Source organism: Netta rufina (assembly GCF_964035555.1).
Source record: "Netta rufina genome assembly, chromosome: 2".
NCBI lineage: Eukaryota > Metazoa > Chordata > Aves > Anseriformes > Anatidae > Netta > Netta rufina.
In genome coordinates this window covers 105,988,561-106,008,158 of record NC_140124.1, presented here as the reverse complement: position 1 = coordinate 106,008,158, position 19,598 = coordinate 105,988,561, and the positions used below count along the sequence as shown (strand labels likewise).

General features: G+C 45.6%; 1 protein-coding gene across 6 annotated transcripts in view; it reads left to right on the top strand.

Annotated features, from left to right (window-relative positions):
• The first annotated feature begins 6,615 nt into the window (after nt 1–6,615).
• MTCL1 (microtubule crosslinking factor 1) overlaps nt 6,616–19,598 on the top strand; it is a 104,044-nt gene continuing 91,061 nt past the window's right edge. For all 6 annotated transcript variants that reach the window (XM_084281741.1, XM_084281740.1, XM_084281742.1 and 3 more), the window contains exons 1-2: nt 6,616–7,577; nt 18,113–18,341. In XM_084281741.1, the coding sequence (XP_084137867.1) occupies nt 6,741–7,577; nt 18,113–18,341 (1,066 nt within the window). In that variant the 5' untranslated portion in view covers nt 6,616–6,740. The remainder of the gene's footprint in view (nt 7,578–18,112; nt 18,342–19,598) is intronic.

Sequence of the window (19,598 nt, the reverse complement as noted above, 5' to 3'; positions counted from 1 at the left end):
TTGTACTGGCTAACATATGGAGCAGCTTCAAACCAGCCAAAAACAGAAGAGCCTCAAAGTGTTGTGAAGCCATAACAGATGTGTCATTGTCTGATTTTTGAGTCTTTGTTTTCTGAATTCTAATTATTCAGTGTTAAGAACATATCTTCCTGGTTATGCTACATATCTGGAGATATGTTTTTGCTCTTAAAACATGTATATTTATATTTTGTTATTTGTTTTGTTTATATATATATTTATTGATCTGTGAAAGTATGGTTGCTGATCTGAATATTTTTATTTATCTGAATATTTATCTGAATATTTTTAGTGAATATTAACTACCTGTTTTAGTGAAAAACTTTATATTGGACCAGTTTAGGGAAAACTGACCACTGTTGGTTCTGCTACTGATCAGACAAAAGCTGTAGTACGCTGTGAGACATATTGACAAAGCAAAGCTTTTCTTTGTCTTCTGACTCGGCAGTGCTAACAGTATTTATTTAAGTTCATGAATTAAAGTAAACGACTGATTTGCTAAAAGAGCCTGGAATCCTGAACAGACAAGTAATACTGTTTTTGGAGATTTCTGTATGCCTTCGTACTTCGATTGTGCTTCCATCTTGTCCTGCAATCAGTGGTCCATCTCATGTGTATCTTACACACGGTCCATCCATGCATAAGTCCACCTTACTTGCTTAGTCTTCTTTCTGTGTCAAGATAATAATTCCTACTCATTGGCTTCTGCTTCTTCCAGGCCTTTGGTTTTGACCCATAGGCACTGTCAGGTGGCTGAGAGTCTGCATGTTTCTTCAAAATCATTGATTTCTCGACTGGTTGTGGAGCCTGCTCAGATGAGTGCAAACAGCGGGAGGTAATTTTGTGCTTGCCTCAAAGGTGCTGTGTAATACAGGGCTCGACTGTCCCATGGTGATGCCGTGACGTGCCCCAAGCTTGGATGAGAGAGTTGGAGAGGAAATTGCATGTGAAAGCACTGCCAGGGAAGCAGACTTCAGTAATCAGCTTTCCTGAACCCCAGCAGAACAACAGATGCACTGAGGACAAAGCCACTCCTAAACCACCACAGCCAGAGTTTTTGTGAGAAGCAATTGTTTTGGGGTTATAGAGACAGAAAAAAAAAATAGGGAGCAGCTGCCTCAAAACCCAGACTTAAATCAAAGACAGCTACAGCTTTGAAGGAACTAACAGTAAAGCCTGATGTCCTAAAGGTCTAGGATCAGTTGAAGGTAGATTAATTGAAATTACTGAAAAGAGACAAATGCAGTGTGTCTGCTTGCAGCATCTCAGGAGGAACTGAAGTGGCAACAAAAAAAAAAATAAATTTGGATTTGGTTTCTGCTGGGAACAGCCTCCCTAATCGGGGTCAGAAAAGAAGCAGTTGAAGAGGTAATAGAGGTAGGAGGAAATAATACAGTGGGAACGAAGCACTGTGGAAAAATACTGATGCTTTAATTGCTAAATTTGGCAAAGATATATCTGGGAAGCTAATCCTATCGAGTGTTTGCTATATTTGGATATTGGTTGGTTATCAGGGGTGTGTGTGTGTGCAGAATATGATATTTTCTGCAGCTTTCTTCAGCCAACTGTACATTACAGATGGATAATTTATAATATTCTAAGACTGATGCTTTGCTTATTGTAAGGTGACACACTCCTTGAAGAATATACAAATTAATAGCACTGCCAACCAACAGTCAGCTTATTAGTCTGCTTCCTCTGCTTTTGAATTATGTTTCATAACTCTGTGAAACATTTCTGGTGCTGAGGTGATGTCAGACTATAACTTACAAACAGTATATCCAGTAAAGTGTATCAGTTGCAACAACCAGAAGCTGTGAAAAGCTTCTGTCTTCAATAAATAACAAGTGTATGACTTCCTTCTTCTCCCTTATTGAATATCTATAAATTAACACTACCTTTCTGTGCAAACTCCTTAGTGGCTATGAAGGAAGACACAAAATGCGCTGTTTCTCTTTTGGTGACTCTGATCCAAGCCAGCCTTTGGTTCTCAGTGATATTTTTTACTTACTTGGTATGCGTTTTGAATGCCACCAAACATTCAGAGTTTCAAAACAATCAGATGTTTTATGGCTTTGAAAGTCTTGATTTAGTAGAGTCAGAAAAAAAAAAAAAAGAAAAAAAAAAAAAGAAAAAAAAAAACAGTAATTTTAAACTGAGCTGAACAGCACCCGTAGCATGTAAGGGTTAATCAGAAATAGCAGAAGCTTTGTTGTCTCTATTTTAAAAGACAAAGTTGATGAAATGCAGTAAATCATCCCTTGAAAGTTAAGAAGCTAGAAAATGAGTGGTATACAGTAGTGCTGTGCTACAGATAATGACAATACAAGATCCTAGGTGCTTGCGCCTGCAGTGGTGAGCGGATGATAAATTCTGAAGTGTGCACGTGGGTGTTTATTGAGGTCGCAGGTGGTTTGTGAGAAGGAAAAGTACAAATTCATTAACATGGGAAAGTGCATGTTTGACTTGCTTAGTTCTGAACCCTGTACAACCCTGATAGGATGGTATGTGCTGCTTGGTGCTTGAGATTTAGAGATATCCTCTAGTATAACAGCATGATATATTAATTTTGGGTGTTTTTTTTTAGTTCTTTATTTGTGTTTTTTTTTCTCCCCCACTGGCTATGTTGGACATATATTGGCTGTACTATGCATGCAGTCAGGCGGGAGGGCAGATTTCAGCCCGGGCAGGGGTGCCCAACCCAGAGCTGGCTGGACAGGGAGAGGGGGCAGCTCCGTGCCTGGGAAGAACAGGAGGGCTTCATCCCTGGGGACCCAGCATGGGCACCCACAGGGGGACAGCTCTGGTCACCCATGGGGTTTTACAGCCAAAATTAAGGTGGCCAGCAGGGCTAGGTGCCTGTGGGGTTGGTTGGGTGGTGGATTTTGGGGAAATCACAGCATTGGATGAAGGTGCTTAAATTCTGCCTAAGCCCTTCTCCTGGTACTGAGGTCCTTTACAGGAGCCAGTTCATGCAATTATTTCTGTTCCCTTGTTGAATTCTGGCTATTGGTAATATTGTAACACTAAAGATCTAAGACTTTTAATAGCGGGGTTTTGTACAAATAAGGAACAAGCAGTCACAATCTAGATATGACTCTGGGGCCTAGGAATAAAGCTTTAGAAAAGGGCTTTGGGGCTTTGGATCCCCCAAGGAGAGAGAGCAGAGGAACAGATTGGGGAGAAAAAAAAAAAAAAAGGAAAAAAAAAAAAAAGTGAACTTCCAATGTCACACATTTTCCTGTTGAAGCTATTCATGGGTTTTGTTGTCAATGTGTTACTGTAACACCTGCTGGCCACAGTGAGGATTCCTCTGGGAGGGTATAATCACAGAGCACAATGTGGCCACAAAGAAATTACAACTCATGATTTGCAACATATAAAGGGGGAATAATGACAGACTCAAACAGATATATGCTGTTTTATCCACACGAACAGTCTGGGTGGTTGCGTTTGTGTCTTCATTTAGCATTTGCGTTAGTTCTGTACACACGAGTGCTCCCTCACAGCTCCGAGTCTGGCCATTACAAGTCGGCTGCTCTTAGGGTATCATTCAAGTAGATCTGAAATAGGGATTTGAAATAGGAGAAAATAACAGCTTAGGCTTAGGCCACTGTAAGCTGGGCTGACTGAGGGACAAATTTACATTTAGATTGAGTCTCTTCACATCTCCTCCAAGTAATTGTAAACTCTCTTGTGCCTCAGCCCTAGAAAGGAATTTAGGGAGCCCTGCACTGCCAAGCTGTGCCTTACACTTTGTAAAACATGTGATAGCTAATCTAAGTAGTCAGGCTTAGCATCTACTTTTCATAATTATTTGTGCAAATACTACTCGGTTATCAAATGTCTGCATAAATTGGACAAAGGATATCAGCACTGCCAAAATAAATTTGTTGTAGAAGTGTTATGTCTGATTATTTGTATTATTCAACCAACACCCAGGCGTCCTATTATGTTAAGAGTCACACAAGCATATAAGAAACTGTTCCCCCACCAGGGAGTGTATGACTAATTTACGATAAGAGACAACAATTGGACATTACAAGCAAATAAAAAGAATGGGAGAGGAGAATTAGGTTAAGCGTGATAGTCGGTGCCTGCACGTTCCTGTGAGAACCATCAGTGAGATTTAAGTAAAGGGAAAAAATGGTTTGATATAAATAAATAAGAAATATGATATCAGCAGCCCTTACTGGGCATTTGCCTAGCCCAACAGAGATTTCTGTGGTATGTACTTAGCTGTCATGTTAGGGTCCTATTCTCACTCTTGCCAAGCCCATTTATGCCCCTCTTCCAGGGACCTCCAAATGGTGTTGGACACGGACAGCAGAGGATGGAGGCACCCAGCCAAGCTGCTGCAGCTGGGCTCAGGCCACAGAAATCTGCCATCTGCACCCAGCCAGGCACGTGCCCGGCAGGGTTGCTGGTACTGCACGGCTTTGTTACTGAGTGCTTTATACCTCCAGAAAAACCTAAAGGGATCTTGGCGTGACCGAGCATTCGTCTCAGCCCGATGTGTGCTGCTGTTGTATGTTTTTGGTCCCAGGCTATTTTGTGCGAGTATCAATGTAAATGAGGCACTTTATTACGACGCCTCCTTGGACTGGTGCTGCCTCTGAGTGCAGGGGATAACCAGCCTGTATGCTTCGAGGAGAGGAACACAAGGGTAAGCATTTATGGAGGTATCTGCTCTCCAGTTCCCCTCCTGATCCAAGGCCACCCTGCCCCGCTGTGAGCCTGTAATTGTTCTGAGCCTGGCTTCTCTTTACTGGGGAGCCAGGCTGAGTTCAGCTCCTCATCTTCACCTTTGGGAGCTCGTGGCTGACGATGCATGGACATACAAAAAGACCCTTCAAAAATAAAGCATTTGGTGGGGAAAAAATCATAAAATAAGCAAAAATAATCTATATTTTGGTATTTGTGATGTGAAATTTGCAGGGTAAATTTCCAAAGCAAACTGGACTCTGCCAGGCACTGAAGTGTCTCGGATTAACTCTGCCAGCTAATTCCCAGCCTTTTGTGAATGTGCTCCTTTCTCCACCTCCCTAATTCTCTTCCCCTCCAGTGCAAAGAAGCCTGGCACTGTCTCTCAGCTATTGTTTGCAGGAAAGTGGCTTATCTTGAGCCATACTTTTTCCTTTCATTTTCCTTTTGATTTGAAGTGTTATTTTCGTGGGGCAACCGAGTCAAACCAGAGTACTCATAAATCAGTCCCGAGCAGTTCCCCTTTCATCACAGGACTAAAACACATTGCAAAGCTAAGAGAAGCTGGAATTATGGCGTATTCTTGAAAGTTGTAACTGGACCCAGGGGAGAGTGGCGACATCCCTTCCTGATTCCTATCATCCCTAACATTTAATATTCTCGTAATAATATTTCTTCGGATGAAACACAGCATCGCTCGCTCCAGGATTTCAGAAAAGGAGGCTTGTTTAGCTTCTGGATGGTTAAACCGAAAAAACTCCACCACCACCCCCGGCACGCCGCTGCTACCCCGCAGCGGGGCGCTGCCCTCCTGCCCCCGCAGCCCCGGCTCTCCCTCGGGTCTTTTCTCCCCCGCTGCAGCAGCTCTCGCCAAACGACGTCACTTGTTGCACGATGACGTTGTCGGTGGCGTCACCAGCTGCCCGTGACACACCGGGGAGCCGAGCGGAGGAGCCCGGAGCATCCCCGCCGCTTTCCCACGCTCCAGCTCCGCTCCCTTGTGTTTTTTTTTTTGTTTTTTTTTTTTTTTTTTAGGGGCTCTCCGGGCGTTTTGCAAATAAACGCAAGGGCTCCGATCCCGCGGACCCCGAAAGGACGGCCCCCGTGTTTTTCGGAGCCACAGCCAGGAGCTCGCTGGGTGCCCGGGATGCTCGGCGCTGCCTCTGGGCGAGCTCGGTCCCTGCCGCCAGCGAGGAGGTGATGCGGCGGCTGCTGCAAAGCGCCGGAGAAAGGATTCTCGCCAAGTCTTAGCTGGAAAAAAAAAATAATAAATAAATAAAATGGTAACAAAAAAAATAAATCAATCAACGTGCAACGCCGATGGCTGGGAAATACAAACTCCCCGCCCGAAAATGAGGGTTTCTGGCAGCAAGCGGCTGCCGGCGGCGCCCCTGTGCTGAAGGCTGCGGGGAGCTGGAGGGGAGAAGGAGCTGGCAGGGAGCCTGGCGCCGTGACAGAGGGGGCGGATCCTGCGCACAGGCGGGGAGCGCCGCGCCCGAGCGGCCCCGGCAGCAGCGGGGCTATTTCAGGAGCCGGAGCCGGGGCCGGCACCGGGACCGAGCGGGGCCGGTGGGCTGAGAGGGGGCGGCCGGGCTAAGGGGGCTGCGGGCGGGGTGGAGGGGAGAGGGAGGCTTTTGGGGCGGCATCATAAGTTGAGCTGAGCCAGGCGGAGAGGGGAGCGGGAGGGGAAGGAGAGGAGGAGGAAGAGGAGGAGGAGGAGGAGGAAGAAAAGAAGGAGGAGGAAGAGGAGGAGGAGAAGGCGGCGGCTGCCGCCGCTGAGGGATTTGGGCTCGTTTCGCCGAAGCAAATCAGTGCTCGGGAGAGAGCGGCGAGGAGGAGGAGAAGGAGGAGGAGGAGGGGGTGAGGGGGCAGGGAGACGGGGCTCGGGCGAGAAAAGTGCGAGGGCTGTGTCTGGGCGAAGCAGAAGTGATGAGAAAGCCGGCGGGGAGGCTGCAGGAGGCTGCCACTGCCGCCGAGCTCCGCCGCCGGCCGCCCCCCCGGCGCCCCCGGCCCTCGCCATGGAGGCGCTGAACGGCCCCGGCCCCGGCCCCGGCGACTCGCTGCGGCCGCCGCCCGGCCACCACCACCCTCACGCCGACAAGAAGCGGCCGCACCGCGCCCCCTCGCCCGCCAGACCCTTCCTCAAGGACCTGCACGCCCGCTCCGCCGCCTCCAGCGCCGCCTCCAAGCCTCCCCCGGCTCCCCCCAAGTCCCCCGGGCTCCCCGGCCGACCCTCCCCGCCGCCGGCCTCGCCGCAGCCGGGCGCCCACCACCCTCCGGCCGCGGGGCTGCTGGCGGCACAGGGCCGGCTCCCCCGCCGCCCCGCCGCCCCGGGGGCCAAGGCAGCCCCCGGCCCCGCCGCCCCCGCCGCCCGGCCGGGCTCCAAGGCCGCCCCCTGCGCCAAGCGGGCGCCCCGCGGAGCCGAGCCGGGCCCCGGCGGGCGGCCCGGGGGGCGGCAGCCCGGCGGCGGCGAGGGGGTGGCGGCGGGGGGCAAGGGCAGGAAGGCGAAGCGGGGAGCCCCGCCGGGCAGCGGCCATGCGGCGGCGGCGGCGGCGGTGCTGGCCCGCGTGGGGCACACGGACAGCAGCTCCGACCTGTCCGACTGCCCCTCCGAGCCGCTCTCCGACGAGCAGCGCCCGGCGCCGGCCGCCAGCAGCGACGCCGAGTCCGGCACCGGCTCCAGCGACCGGGAGCCCCGCGGAGCCCCTCCGGCGGCCGGGCTCCGCGGGGAGCCCCCCCCGGGGCCGCAACCCGCAGCCGGGAGAGCCCCGAGCCGCGGGGAGCCGGCCAGGGCGGCCCCCGAGGAGCTGCAGCGGGAGGTGGAGGAGCTGCGCTCCGAGAACGAGTACCTCAAGGTGGGTGAGCGGCGGGGCCGGGGGGATGCGGGGTAGCTCGGTGCCGGCAGCCTGGGCTCGCTCGCTGCGGTGGTGGCTGGGCAAAACTCTTCCCGAAGCGGCAGGGAGTGAGGCTTGCTTTCCAGGAACTGCTCGCTTTTCCTCAATTCCGCCCGTTAAATAAGAAGGAACCGGTTTTCCCGTTCGGCACGGGAAGGCCGGCAGCGCTGCGTCCTTGCTTCTTCAATTTTTCTTTCTAGTTGAGATGCAACAGCACCCGCAACCCAAGGTGCGCCCTCGGACAGCTCTGTGCATGCATCCCCCGAGAGGCAGGAGAGCTAAATTCAGGCGCGCCGTGCTCCGAGCCGGCTTGACCCGGAGAAACCTTTGGTTGGGCTTGTCCCTAGAATATGAGCTTTTGGCACAGCGGAGAGGCTACATCCATACAGAGCTATAAATAAGCAGAGTCGGATAATCGTGTAAGCGTGGGTACTGCGCAGCTTGACGCTGCTGCTGGTGACAACAATGTTTGTTCCCTGATTTTGCAAACTCCACTTAAGTCAAAACAACCGCAGAAATCTAGGGGAGTTTTGCTCGAGTGAGGGCTGGAGCTGGGTGTAACCTTGGGAGAGAGGAGGATGGCAAAGATGTGAACTGGGCTTGCCGAGGGGTTTTGTCTAAGGGATGAGAAACGATGCTCAGCATAGCAAAAGGTTAGCAGCAGGGGTGCCGCAAGGTTCTCTGCTGGGGCTGGTGCTGCTTAATGAACTGGAGAAAGGAGTGAGCAATGATACAGCAAAATCTTCAGACGGCATGAAGTTTTTCTTAATCTGAAGTCAAGTCCAGCAAAGACTGGGCAGAACGTGATTGGAGGCTTAGCCCTGGTGAATGAGTGAGAAATGAAGGCAGAGGATGGGAAACAAATCTCAATATTGAAAATCTGAAGCACTCAGAGAGAAGGACTGAACGTGTGCTTTTCTAGGTCTTAAATGCCTTGTGTTGGCTCAGGAGCATCCTGAGAGAAGGAGCAATGCAAATTGCTGCTCAGTGTGAGAGTGCAGGCAAAATATGTTTGATTTCATTGGGAACTGAACTGAGAATAAGGAAGAAAATATTCTAATGTTTTATAGAGCCATAGCTGTTATGTGGACCAGTGGGTGTACCTGAAATACTGTGGGCACCACTGGTCATCTAGAAAAGGATAACACAGAAGTAGACCAATAACAATGATTGGCAGATAGCAGAGCCTTTATAGCACTCATTTGTTGGAAAACTCCAGGGTGTATTAGGGAAATGTAAGAAAAGTCTGTAAAATGATGAGCAACATGGAGAGCCTTTATTAAAAGCTTCTGTTTTACCTAACAGCCCAGAAACAAGAGGAGATGTAACAAAATCTGGGTTGGTAATAGGAATTGCTTTCAGGAGTAGGCAAACTGGCATTGCCAGCAGAGGTCCTGGAGGCCAGGAGCGTAGGAGTACTCAGAAAAGCACCTCTTTGGACATCTCTTTACATTAGAGGATTTCCACAATTGTGCTTACACTTTCACCCGGTATGAAGAATGTGTTAATCCTCCTGCTTCATTTTGAAGACAATTTGTAACTGTGGGAAGCTGAAAATTACATTTGTCTGAATTGCCTGGGACCAATTCTCATTAGGGTTTGGCAGTGGCAAGTCCTAGGTAAAGAACTTCATTCCACATTGGCTGAAATGTCTATCTCTGTGTGGCTTCAAGTCTTTCACCTTGGTGTCTTCATCACCTGCAGCGGTCAGGTCCCAACCCTCCTTTGATTTGGGCTGTAACCTTTTCAGGCCACAAGCATTTCAGAGACCTGCAGAGTAATGCAGGCTGCTTGCTTAGGGATCTAGTTGACTTCCAGTGGGCATTTGCTGGTGTCTGGAAATCCCTGAGCTGGCACAGTGAACTTTTCTTCTCCCTGGCCACCCCAGTGCATAAAGTCTTGGAAGCACTGCTTCTGTCCCAGATGGGTTGGAATCAGTCTGACAGCTCAGAAGCCATCGGGAGAATTCCCAAATTTTCTTTTCCTTTCCTAGGGAAACTTATTAAAGCACTTCTCTAGTCTTCTGCAAATTAAAACCACAGCGTTGCGCGAGCTGTTGACGTGTGGGTTTGTTTCTTGCGTTTCTTACAAGGCAGTTCTCTTGTTTGGTGAAGGAGCGAGCTTTGTTTCTTGTTTAACTGGAGGGGGTTAAGAAATAATGGGGAGGCCGTCAGCTGCGAATAGACAAATGATTAGATAAATCCCAGAAGAAAACATAATTTCCTGAGTGTGTCCGTATGCTGAGTTTTGTAGAGTTCACTCCTCTTCCCTCCCTACATCTGGAATGCAACAGTAAGTGCACATGATTTTAGAGCCTATTCCAGGGAAATTTCTCTTTCACACAGAAAGGACTTTCACATCTCTTTCACATCTCTATAACAGGATATAGAATGTACTCTCTCTGTGTGTATATATATGCGCACATTGCATACAAAGACTTATTTAACTGTAATGGTTACTGGAGATAAAAGGGCTTCTAGAAGAAACAAAGTGAACACAATCACTTGTCTTTGTTTCTACCCCAATACTAGAAGGTCTCCCAGAACTCTCCATGGAAGCCTTGCAGAGCAAGCTGTTGGTGCTCCAGTTGTCTGAGACTCCATATACTGTGAGCCTGATCTCAACCTGATATAAAGTTGCCACCCTATGTATTTCCTGGCACTGTGATTTCATGCTAGATGGGGCTTTGGCTCCAGAAGTAGCGGACTGTCTGTAAAGTGAAGCATATACATGAAGCAGCTCGGGATAAGTGTTCACATGGTGCAGTTTCCCTTTTACTACCTCTGTGAAATTTCATCGTTGATTTCAGTTTCAGGAGTTTCTTGCATAACCTTCCCATGTAACATGCTGAAAGGCTGTAATACTACAACAGCAATTAAAAAGGTGTCACTTATTTGTTGAGGCGAAAGAGTGGAATTATGTCGTGGTGGCTGCCTCTGTAGTCAGAAGTTCATTGGTAAATGCTAGTGGAAGGTATAGGTTTAGTTACTGCTGTCCGGTCTCATTTGTAGGAGCAAAATACTGCCTGTGGAGAACCATTGTGGACTGTGCAAGTCCTGGGAAGCTTTGAAAGATTCTCCTTGTGGTGCAGATCCCTCTAAAGGATCAGGGTTCCTAAGGGAGAGGGACTAAATTTTAGCAATTAAAGATGTTTTCGCTTTATCTTGGCATAAGTTTGTTTCAGGCTGTTTTAATTAAGTAAGCTTGTTACCAGAAACAGCAGTGATACTTGACTTGTGAAATACAAGTCTGACACATGTTTTTCTCTTTACATCCTTCACGGACACTATTTGGAAAAAAAAAAAAAAAAAAAAGAAGAAAAAAAAAAGCCTTGTCCATGAAGTGTAACACTTCTTGCTGTTCTTAAATGAAACTGGTGCTTGCTTTGCTTCACTGAGTGTTTGTGAGTGTCTTGGTACAAGTTCACATGCCCTAGATGCTATTACTGTGCAGACTAGCACAAAAATGTATTCTAAGCTATCCAGGATATCTTAGATAATCACCTTGTTTATCTTGCTTTGTCTTACTCTTTGTACTTTCATTTTTATCTGTGACACAGGGTGTATATAAGGGGAATAAGTGGTCACTCCTGGCACCTTACTGCACCCTGATATATCTACACAAAGCTCATTTTTGTTTAAAACTGCAGTGTGTGTCACATGAGGTTATCTTGTATTTCCCAGCTCCCTTGAAACTGTAGGTCCTTGAGTCTGTATGCTTGAGGTGAACTTCACTTGTGTACCTCAAAGGATCTTTGCCAAGCAAAGAACAATGCAAAGTGACGGGACCAAATATTTCCTTTAGTGAGGGTGACAGGGGTCAGCAAAACAAAGCAAAAACAGAGGTTCCGCTGCCATCTCACCTGGTACCTGGTGTTCCTGAAGCAAAGAGCAGCAATAATCCTGCCCTGGGCTTGCAGCCTGTGTGATGGGCCTCGGCCCACGGCCAGCTTCTGGAGGGAAACATCACCTTGGGGGGGAATAGGGGAAAGGGACGGGGCCTTGGTGGCTCCAGCTGCATCCCCACCAAAGCCCTTTGCTGCCTGGAGGGTAGAATAGGCGATGTACCAGGACATAACCTCCATCTCCAGTGCTCAGGAGGTTTGGTGGTGGTGGTGCACCCATCAGATGACTGCTCTCAGGGCTTCAGATGCCCCATCAGAGGAAGCGTGCTGGCACAGTCACAGGCCCGGTGCTTGAGTGAAACAGAAAAGCTGCCAGACGCTCCTCTCTCTCTCTCACATCCTGCACACTCCAAGCAGCCCTGAAGTCAGCAGCTGCTCACAACCATGTGAGTTTTCGGTTCTCATCTTGTTTCACACCTCCGGTGTTCTGCCTTGGAAAGTCATGCAAGCTTCAGGCAGCACCGGGTCAGTGCAAGGCTATGTTAAAGTAGTTTGGTTTGAGAGCTAAACAATACAATCAGGGGCCCAGGGGCTTTCAGTTCCTTCGCGTATTTTGCAAGAGGCAACAATAATGGTTGTTGCTTTCTTCACAACCAAAGCCTTTTAGAGCGTATTTATCCCTACTGCAGCTCTGCCAAAGTGGGTAAAGTGATAAGGGGGATGTGTTTATTCCTTAGCAGTAACACCGTCTCCTACATAAAGACGGTTTGAGATATTTAAAATACAAAAACAGAGATTACATAAAATTGCAGTTCATGAATCTCAGATTTTTCAAGGCCTTTCTAGAACTCCTGGATTTGCCAGTACCATAGCGGTTACCCACTGTAATTTCCACCCATCCTTTCTTCCTCGCTCTCCCCACATTTGATTTAACTTATTTTAAATAACCTTTTATTTAGAAAAGCTACTGGCATAAGCTATAAATGTGACTTCTGGCTAAATTAAACAACACTTAGACTTTTTACATAGACAATTGAATTTCATGCTTTGCTTGCATTTGCTTAAATGCTGTACTTATTGGTTTTGTATGTTTGTTTTTCTACTCCTTGTTTGCAGATGTTACCAAGCTAGTATTTAACTTCTGGGCACTGATACGTTCCTAGTTTGCAGATATTACCATCTAGACACTGACGTGTTCTACTTCAACAGAACCTCAAAACTTTCAGTTTGTTGGTATACATAATTGTAAATGCATAGGAAAGAATTCAGTATCTATACAGCCTCTACTGAAGTTTCCTCATCCTTACTGAGGTTTCTACATCCACTAGGTTTCCTGAATAAAACGTCTCCATCATGCTGGTGTTTTAAAGCTGTCCAGAGGATGCAAGAGTAAAGGAGCACATTTGGAGCACCCTTGGAGCGTAGTTCTCTGGGTGTTTTATTCCCAAAGGAATACAGTTCGTGTGTGCTCCGCAGGCTGTGTGGATGAAAACAGGAGGTGGTGGGGATGACTGGAAAATTTGCTTTCAAACCTCATTACGGATCTCGGCCAGACTGGCCAGGTAGACACCGCCAGTCAGTTGTGCAAGTACTTCTGTTCCCTTCACTGGGAATGACTCATATGTATGAGCACAGGTTACTCAGTGTAATAGCTGCAAGACCTGACTCCTCTCTCTCTCTCTTTTTTAAGAATCCCAAACAGGACATATTCCTATAATTTACTCTTAATTATACTTTGTTATAAATTAAATCAATATTTAAAAAGTATGACATCAATAAAGGTATTAATGGGGTAATGGCTTCTCTTCTGACAGACAGGTCTTCAATTTGCACGGTGCAGATGTGGAATTACACCATCAGTATGTATTTGGGCTATGCAGCAATGTAAACTGCACACATTCTTTCCCCTTTTAACCAGTTCACCTTGGCTTAGTGCGTGGACGTGGCAACAGTGAATCCTAATTGTCTTGCTTTCCCACTGGAGTCTAGGGGAATCCCTCAAACGGAGCAGCTCTTTATGCGTGTCCCTGCATCCAGGCAGATGCCCAGATGGGTGGTCCCCATTAGACCCCAAACAGCTGGCCTTTAGGAAGTCATCTGAACTGGGTTCCTTAAAGCATAAGCAGCCAGACTCAGGAGCAACTTGGATTTCTACTGCAAATTTAGAAGGAGCTGCCAGTTAGAAAGTGGTTTCATTTCCCACACTTTCCACTTTTCCTTTCTTATGACCAGCGTGACATCTGGAAAGAAAAGCAGTCAAGCTTTTTCCTAAACAATGTTCTTTCTTGCAGGACTCTCTGCCTGCTGCTGTTCTTACTGAAGTCAATAACATAATTACCAGTAAATTAAAGGGGATCAAGAGGAGGCTCTCATCCCCTGCAGGAGCGTACAGCGAAGTGAAGCTGCTTCTGCCTGCATTTAACCTTGCAATTTCAATTGCCAGTTTGGGATCTTGGAGCAGGTCCTCCCTGTTTAAGGCAGGGTGCAAGCTCTCAGTTTTTTACATGCACAAAGAGGGATGCCTGCTTTCTTACTTGTTTGTTTATTTTAATTACTCTTAAGTGCCTATTCTGGTCTCTCTTTTCAGTTCTATGAAATTAAAGTCCACGGTATGAAACTCAACACCTCTTGAGAGAAAGAGCTGCAGTTCTCACTCACAATAATAATAGTAATAATAACAATACGTTTTAATGAAGTCAGGGATTGGGATTATATAGTCTTTCCAACTGCCTTGCAGTGAAAGCACTTTGTTTTTTCCAGACTCCTGAGTTTGGGTTTTCTGAGGTTCTGCTTTGCCTGCATGTGTCTTTGATTGAACGAATGACTGACATGTTTTCCTCCAGAGTGGTGGGGTCACCAGTTTAGTAAGTAGGACCATCACAGTTTCAATTGTAATTTCCACTTCCCTGTGTCGTTTCTCCATGGCTGTTTTGAGGCCTGCAGATCATCACTTTCAGTGTTTGCTTCCTCTTGGTGGTTTTGAATAAAACTCTTTTCAGCTGGAGTCTCTGGCCTAACATCCTGGCCAGCCTTGCATTTGTGCCTAGGAGATCCCACCAAGACAGCTGCAAGGACAGTGAGGTGACTGGAAAATATCTTCTTTCCCTTCCCTGGCACTTGGGGCAGTTTTCACATGGCCAAGGGTGTGAAAAAAATAAAGCAGACTTTAACTGAGCTTCCACTCTTTTCTGTGTACACATCACTTCAGAACAGGACTGTAAGCTGCCCTGGTTTTGTATGTGCAAGTGTAACAGCTGTGACTTAGTGGATGCTGACACAGGTTTGTGGTACCTATGGCAGTCACAAGGACCCACTGAGGAGAATTAGCTGTTGTCAGCTGAGAGCGTCTGCACCCTTTCTGCTATATCAAGAGCAAGAGTATGTCTTTGCTGTAACCAGTAAAGACTACCCCAGTAACCACAGTTGTGTGCTGTCATACAAAGATCTGAGTGACCTACTGCTTTCCTGCATTTCAAGAGATGATAAACCTGAACCTGCTCCCATACGTGTATTTTTAATATGTGAAAATACCTTCATCTTGCTTCTCAAAAAGACCCAGTCTGACCCTTTTTTATTTTTTCTGCGTTGGCTGGGGAGACCCAGCAGGTATGAGCTTAGGGCAACACAGCAGTGCAGCAGAAGGCAGGCTATCGGCGTGTGCAGCCTGCACAGCCAGTTTTCTGCTCCTTATACGGTCAGACTTGTTTGTTCCCTCGTTGTGTTTGCATGGATGTTGCCGTGTTTTAAAACTCCTCCAAAGGCTGCTGTATTCCAAAATATAAGGGCTCAGGGCACATTCTGATTTCTAAATAAAAGTTTGGGGAGCGGGAAAAAAATGTGTACGAAATAAGCTCAATTCAGTAAAAAAAAAATAAATAAATAAAAATGAGGGGAGAACCATGAATGGTTTTAAAATACAGCTTTCTTGATTGTATCCTCAATTTCAGTTTATCTGCCAAATTGCACTAAAGAAAAGGAAACTGTGTTTATATAACCAAAGAAAAGCAAACTGTGTATTTATATAACCAAATCCAGAGGCAATCGTAAGAAGAAAATCACAGATTTGCCAAGTCAGAGTTGTGCTGGTAAGGGAGATGGAGAAAATGGAAGTTTTACTGGGGGTAAAGGACACGCCTCTCTACTGAAATACAGCTCCTGCCAGTGCTTGCAACTTTGGGGGAACTTCTTTGGTAGGAGGAAAGATACTGGATTCAAGTCTGGATTGGAGGCAGAGTTACCCTGAATGCTGTGAGAGATTCCATGCCCACTGAGGGGATTTGAGGCTCTTCAGTTTCAGTGGGATGCTTTTTTCAGGGGACTGGGTTGTTTGAAAGGATGGCAGATTCCCTTTCCAAATTTGACTGTAGTAAATACTTTGAAGTCAATTGGAGTGGGCTGTTTATCTTTAGAAACTGGCCAGATTTACTAATTCCAGAAACTGATACAGACAAGGAGTAAGTTTAAGAGATCAGCAATAAAATTATAATTACTCTTTGCAGACCACTTAATATACTAAAGCCATTGTTTGTTCCTTGAAGTATAAACATAGTAAACTTGAAGTAAACTAGATCCCATTAATTTGGTTCTAACAGATATTTTTCTTCATCGTGGAACTGTGTTGCAAAATTCTCAATTTGCAACCAAATTGTCAATGTAACATTCGAGTTCTGAAGATGCCATTAAAAGATGATTGAGCTTAAATCTAGTTGTACGTGATTCAGTTCCTGAGTCTGCAGACAGCCTTAAGCAATAACTCAGTTCCTGTTCATGCCATAGGGCTATATTAGCTCTGACAGCTACAGATTGCAGTTTTGGAATCATCTCCTTAGCCAAAACAACTAGCTAATATACTGGTAACACAACAGTGTCCTCCTTTTCTCAGGTTCAAAAGTCACTGCTATTCTCTAACCAATTTCTAAAACCTTGCTCATTAGGGAGTCACCCAGGAGCTTCTCATCCACCCAAATGCCCTTCTCCTGCAGCTGTCCCAGGGAGATTACAGGGCATGATGTACCTTAGCTTTAACGCTGCAGAAATCCGAATATAATGAGAATGTATAGGGTTATTGAGGGGTTGGGAGAAAACCTTTCTCCCAGTCTGTCCTTTCTGAGCTTTTATGGAGAATTGCATGGAGCTCAGAGTGTTTGTTTTAGAAATAACAAGCTTTGGGCTTACCCAAAATTTGATTGATGCTGGCTCAGCTACCTTGAGTTAAAATATCATTGTGTAAATACTCAAGTTTTTGTATATTGGTGGGATTGTTGTGGGTGTAACACTCCTATTCTAACATAACCGTGCCAATGAGGCTAAAGAAATTGGACAAGTCTTCTTTTAGTTGATTTGTAAAGCTTGAGGGGAGCAAGACGGATATGGGGAGGAGCAGGGCTGTCCACCCAGTGTGGCCATGGGAGGGGGCGAATGGTGTATCTCACTAGAGGGGGGATGTTGGCACCCCACTGTGCTAGTGGGACTGGGCAAGGACGGTCCACCTCGGAGTGGGCTTTGTCATCAATGTCAGCTCCATAGCTGTGTCTTCTCCACCTGTGAAATACCCTCCAGCTAGCGTATTTCAGGTATTTCAAGTGTCAGTTACAAATCTGAAGTGAGGTGGCAGTGCAGCTAACCCCAGTGCAAGTTTTCCTTGAATCTTATTTATATTTTCCACAGAAATGTGGTCTTTATAACATCAAATGCAATTTTAAAGAAAAAAAAATAAAATTTGCTGCTTAATTTCAAATATTCTTCTCTTGTTCTTTTCCTTGATTTGTTTTCCCAGCTTAGTAGAGATTTCCTCCCATGCAGTAGTTCAGTGGCTTGTACCCCTGAGCCTGGAAGACCTTTATAAGAGTTTTAACCCTGGAGCTTCAGTCGTGCACAGATTAAACAAATGAGAATGATAGAGCTGATCCTGTTCAGCCATAAATCTTTAAATCTGACTTGAGAGAGCATGTGCTGCTCATGGAATGAGGAGGCACTGGGATAGCCCAGGGTGCCCAGAAAGGAATGCCCAGGCTATATTCCCACGGGCACAGGGTTTATTTTGTCCTTGTGATCCCTGTTATTCAAATGTACACACACAATCAAAAACCATTTTCTCCCACACCCAACCCGTCTGTCATTCAAAATGTCCATGGCGCTGGGCTCAGGTGGGACAGCATTTTCATATGGAGCAGTTCAATATTTGGCAGAAAGTTCATATGTCAAAGAACCTTTACAGTTTTAAAGAGACAATTTCATTTTTTAGGAATTGCTTGTTAAAAATGCTTGTTACACAGAGATGTTGAGGTACTTTGTTAGGTGGGTTTACTGTAATCTGAATAAAGCAAGGAATCAGTTCAGACAGTGGAAAAGTATTACGCATTTTTTATTTTTATTAGAGATGGAAAAATGAAGGTGTTACCAGTTCCAGGAAACAGATAAGCATCTGGTCTGTTTTTAATTATTAAAGCAATTGTAAGAAATGTAACAAGCATTCATTGGTCCATCATAATTATTCAATGTTGGGATAAAACTTTAGTTCCTATGGCTTCTGGAGATGCTTGTTGCAATCTGTATCGCTCTATTAGCTTGGTATCCTAGTGAGCATGTTTCCTATTTGCTCCCACGGGTGAGGTTTAAAGGTATGATGGAGCACTGTTTTCATTTTTCACAGGATGAGCTGGATGAACTTCGAGCTGAAATGGAAGAAATGCGCGACAGTTATTTAGAGGAAGATGTTTACCAGCTGCAGGAGCTCCGGCGAGAGCTGGACCGGGCAAATAAGAATTGCCGCATTCTGCAATATCGTCTCAGGAAAGCAGAACAGAAAAGCTTGAAAGTTGCACAAACAGGCCATGTGGACGGAGAGCTCATTAGGAGCTTGGAACAAGATTTAAAGGTAGGTGAGAGATTCATATTCACAGCGAAAGAGAGCAGAGCGGGACTTGGCTCCCTATAATGGAAGCAAAGGTGACATATGAAACAGGCAGTAGTTCTCAAAATGTCAGGACCAATTTCCTTCTTCTGTGGTGGAAAACAAATGTTCAGCTTATCATCATAAAAAGATGTGTTAGCAAGTGAAAAAACATGTGCTTAGCCTCAAATGAAAGAAATGCTGTCGAGTTAGATTTGTGCACTTGAAAGATTTAAAGGGCTTTGTTTTACTGGCTTTACTCAAAACTTTAGATGTCCAAAACTGTATAAACAAAACTTGATATGCTTTTCCCAGTTCATACTGTTTCCTTCCTTTCATTTCTTGCTTAAGTCAAATAACTGAAAAAAACTTGTCAAAGGCACATTTCTTCTGGCCTAACAAGCTATTCTTTTTGAGTCTCATACAGAAGCAGACTGTTACAGCAGTTTAGGAGGGGAGATAGAGAATAAAAATACTATTCCCATAACTCAAATTCCTATAAAATCTGTTCATACTGAAACAGTCTTTATGTTTTTTCAGAAATGTTTCTGTTGAGGCTAAGGTTTGCATAAGCATGATGCTTATCTAACTTTCCTTGTTCTCTTTCTGACTATTGCTATCATGCAACTGTTTTGAAAATATCTTACTGCTGGAATTATTAAGCACCTGGTTCTCGAAAATACAAAACATAAAACCTTCTGAAACTGGAATTATTGGTTCCCAGCAGTGGAAATCCACATGATGTATCAAGCGATCAAACCTTTCAAAATGCCAGACATAATTTTCTCTTTTATTGTATTAAACAAATGATAACCTTATCATAATATAAATAATGCATTATTCAGTAAAAACCTTTTATGTAAATCCAAGTAAAAGAGATATTGAGTTTCTTTGTCTGCTTTGTTTTTGCTGAATTGCTGTAATTCAGTAATTCATCATTTCTTGTGATGAATCACCATTCTGAATGTTTTTGGAGTAAATATTCTTTCCTGTTAGGCTGGACTCAGAAAACCTAAGCTAGCATATATTTCTTTCTTATCACTCTTGCCAAGTTGTGATTGCTGCTAGAGAAGCAAATTTGGGCGAATGAGACCTTTGCATGGATGTGGCTTTGATCAATGACCTGTCAACTTTGCAGCACAATATCTTTTGTTTTATCCGTGTGTTATGCTGGGACTTTGATGTGCTTAGTATCTGCTTCGTATCTGCTTGTTTCCTCCTGCTGTCCATGACACTGCCTTGGCAT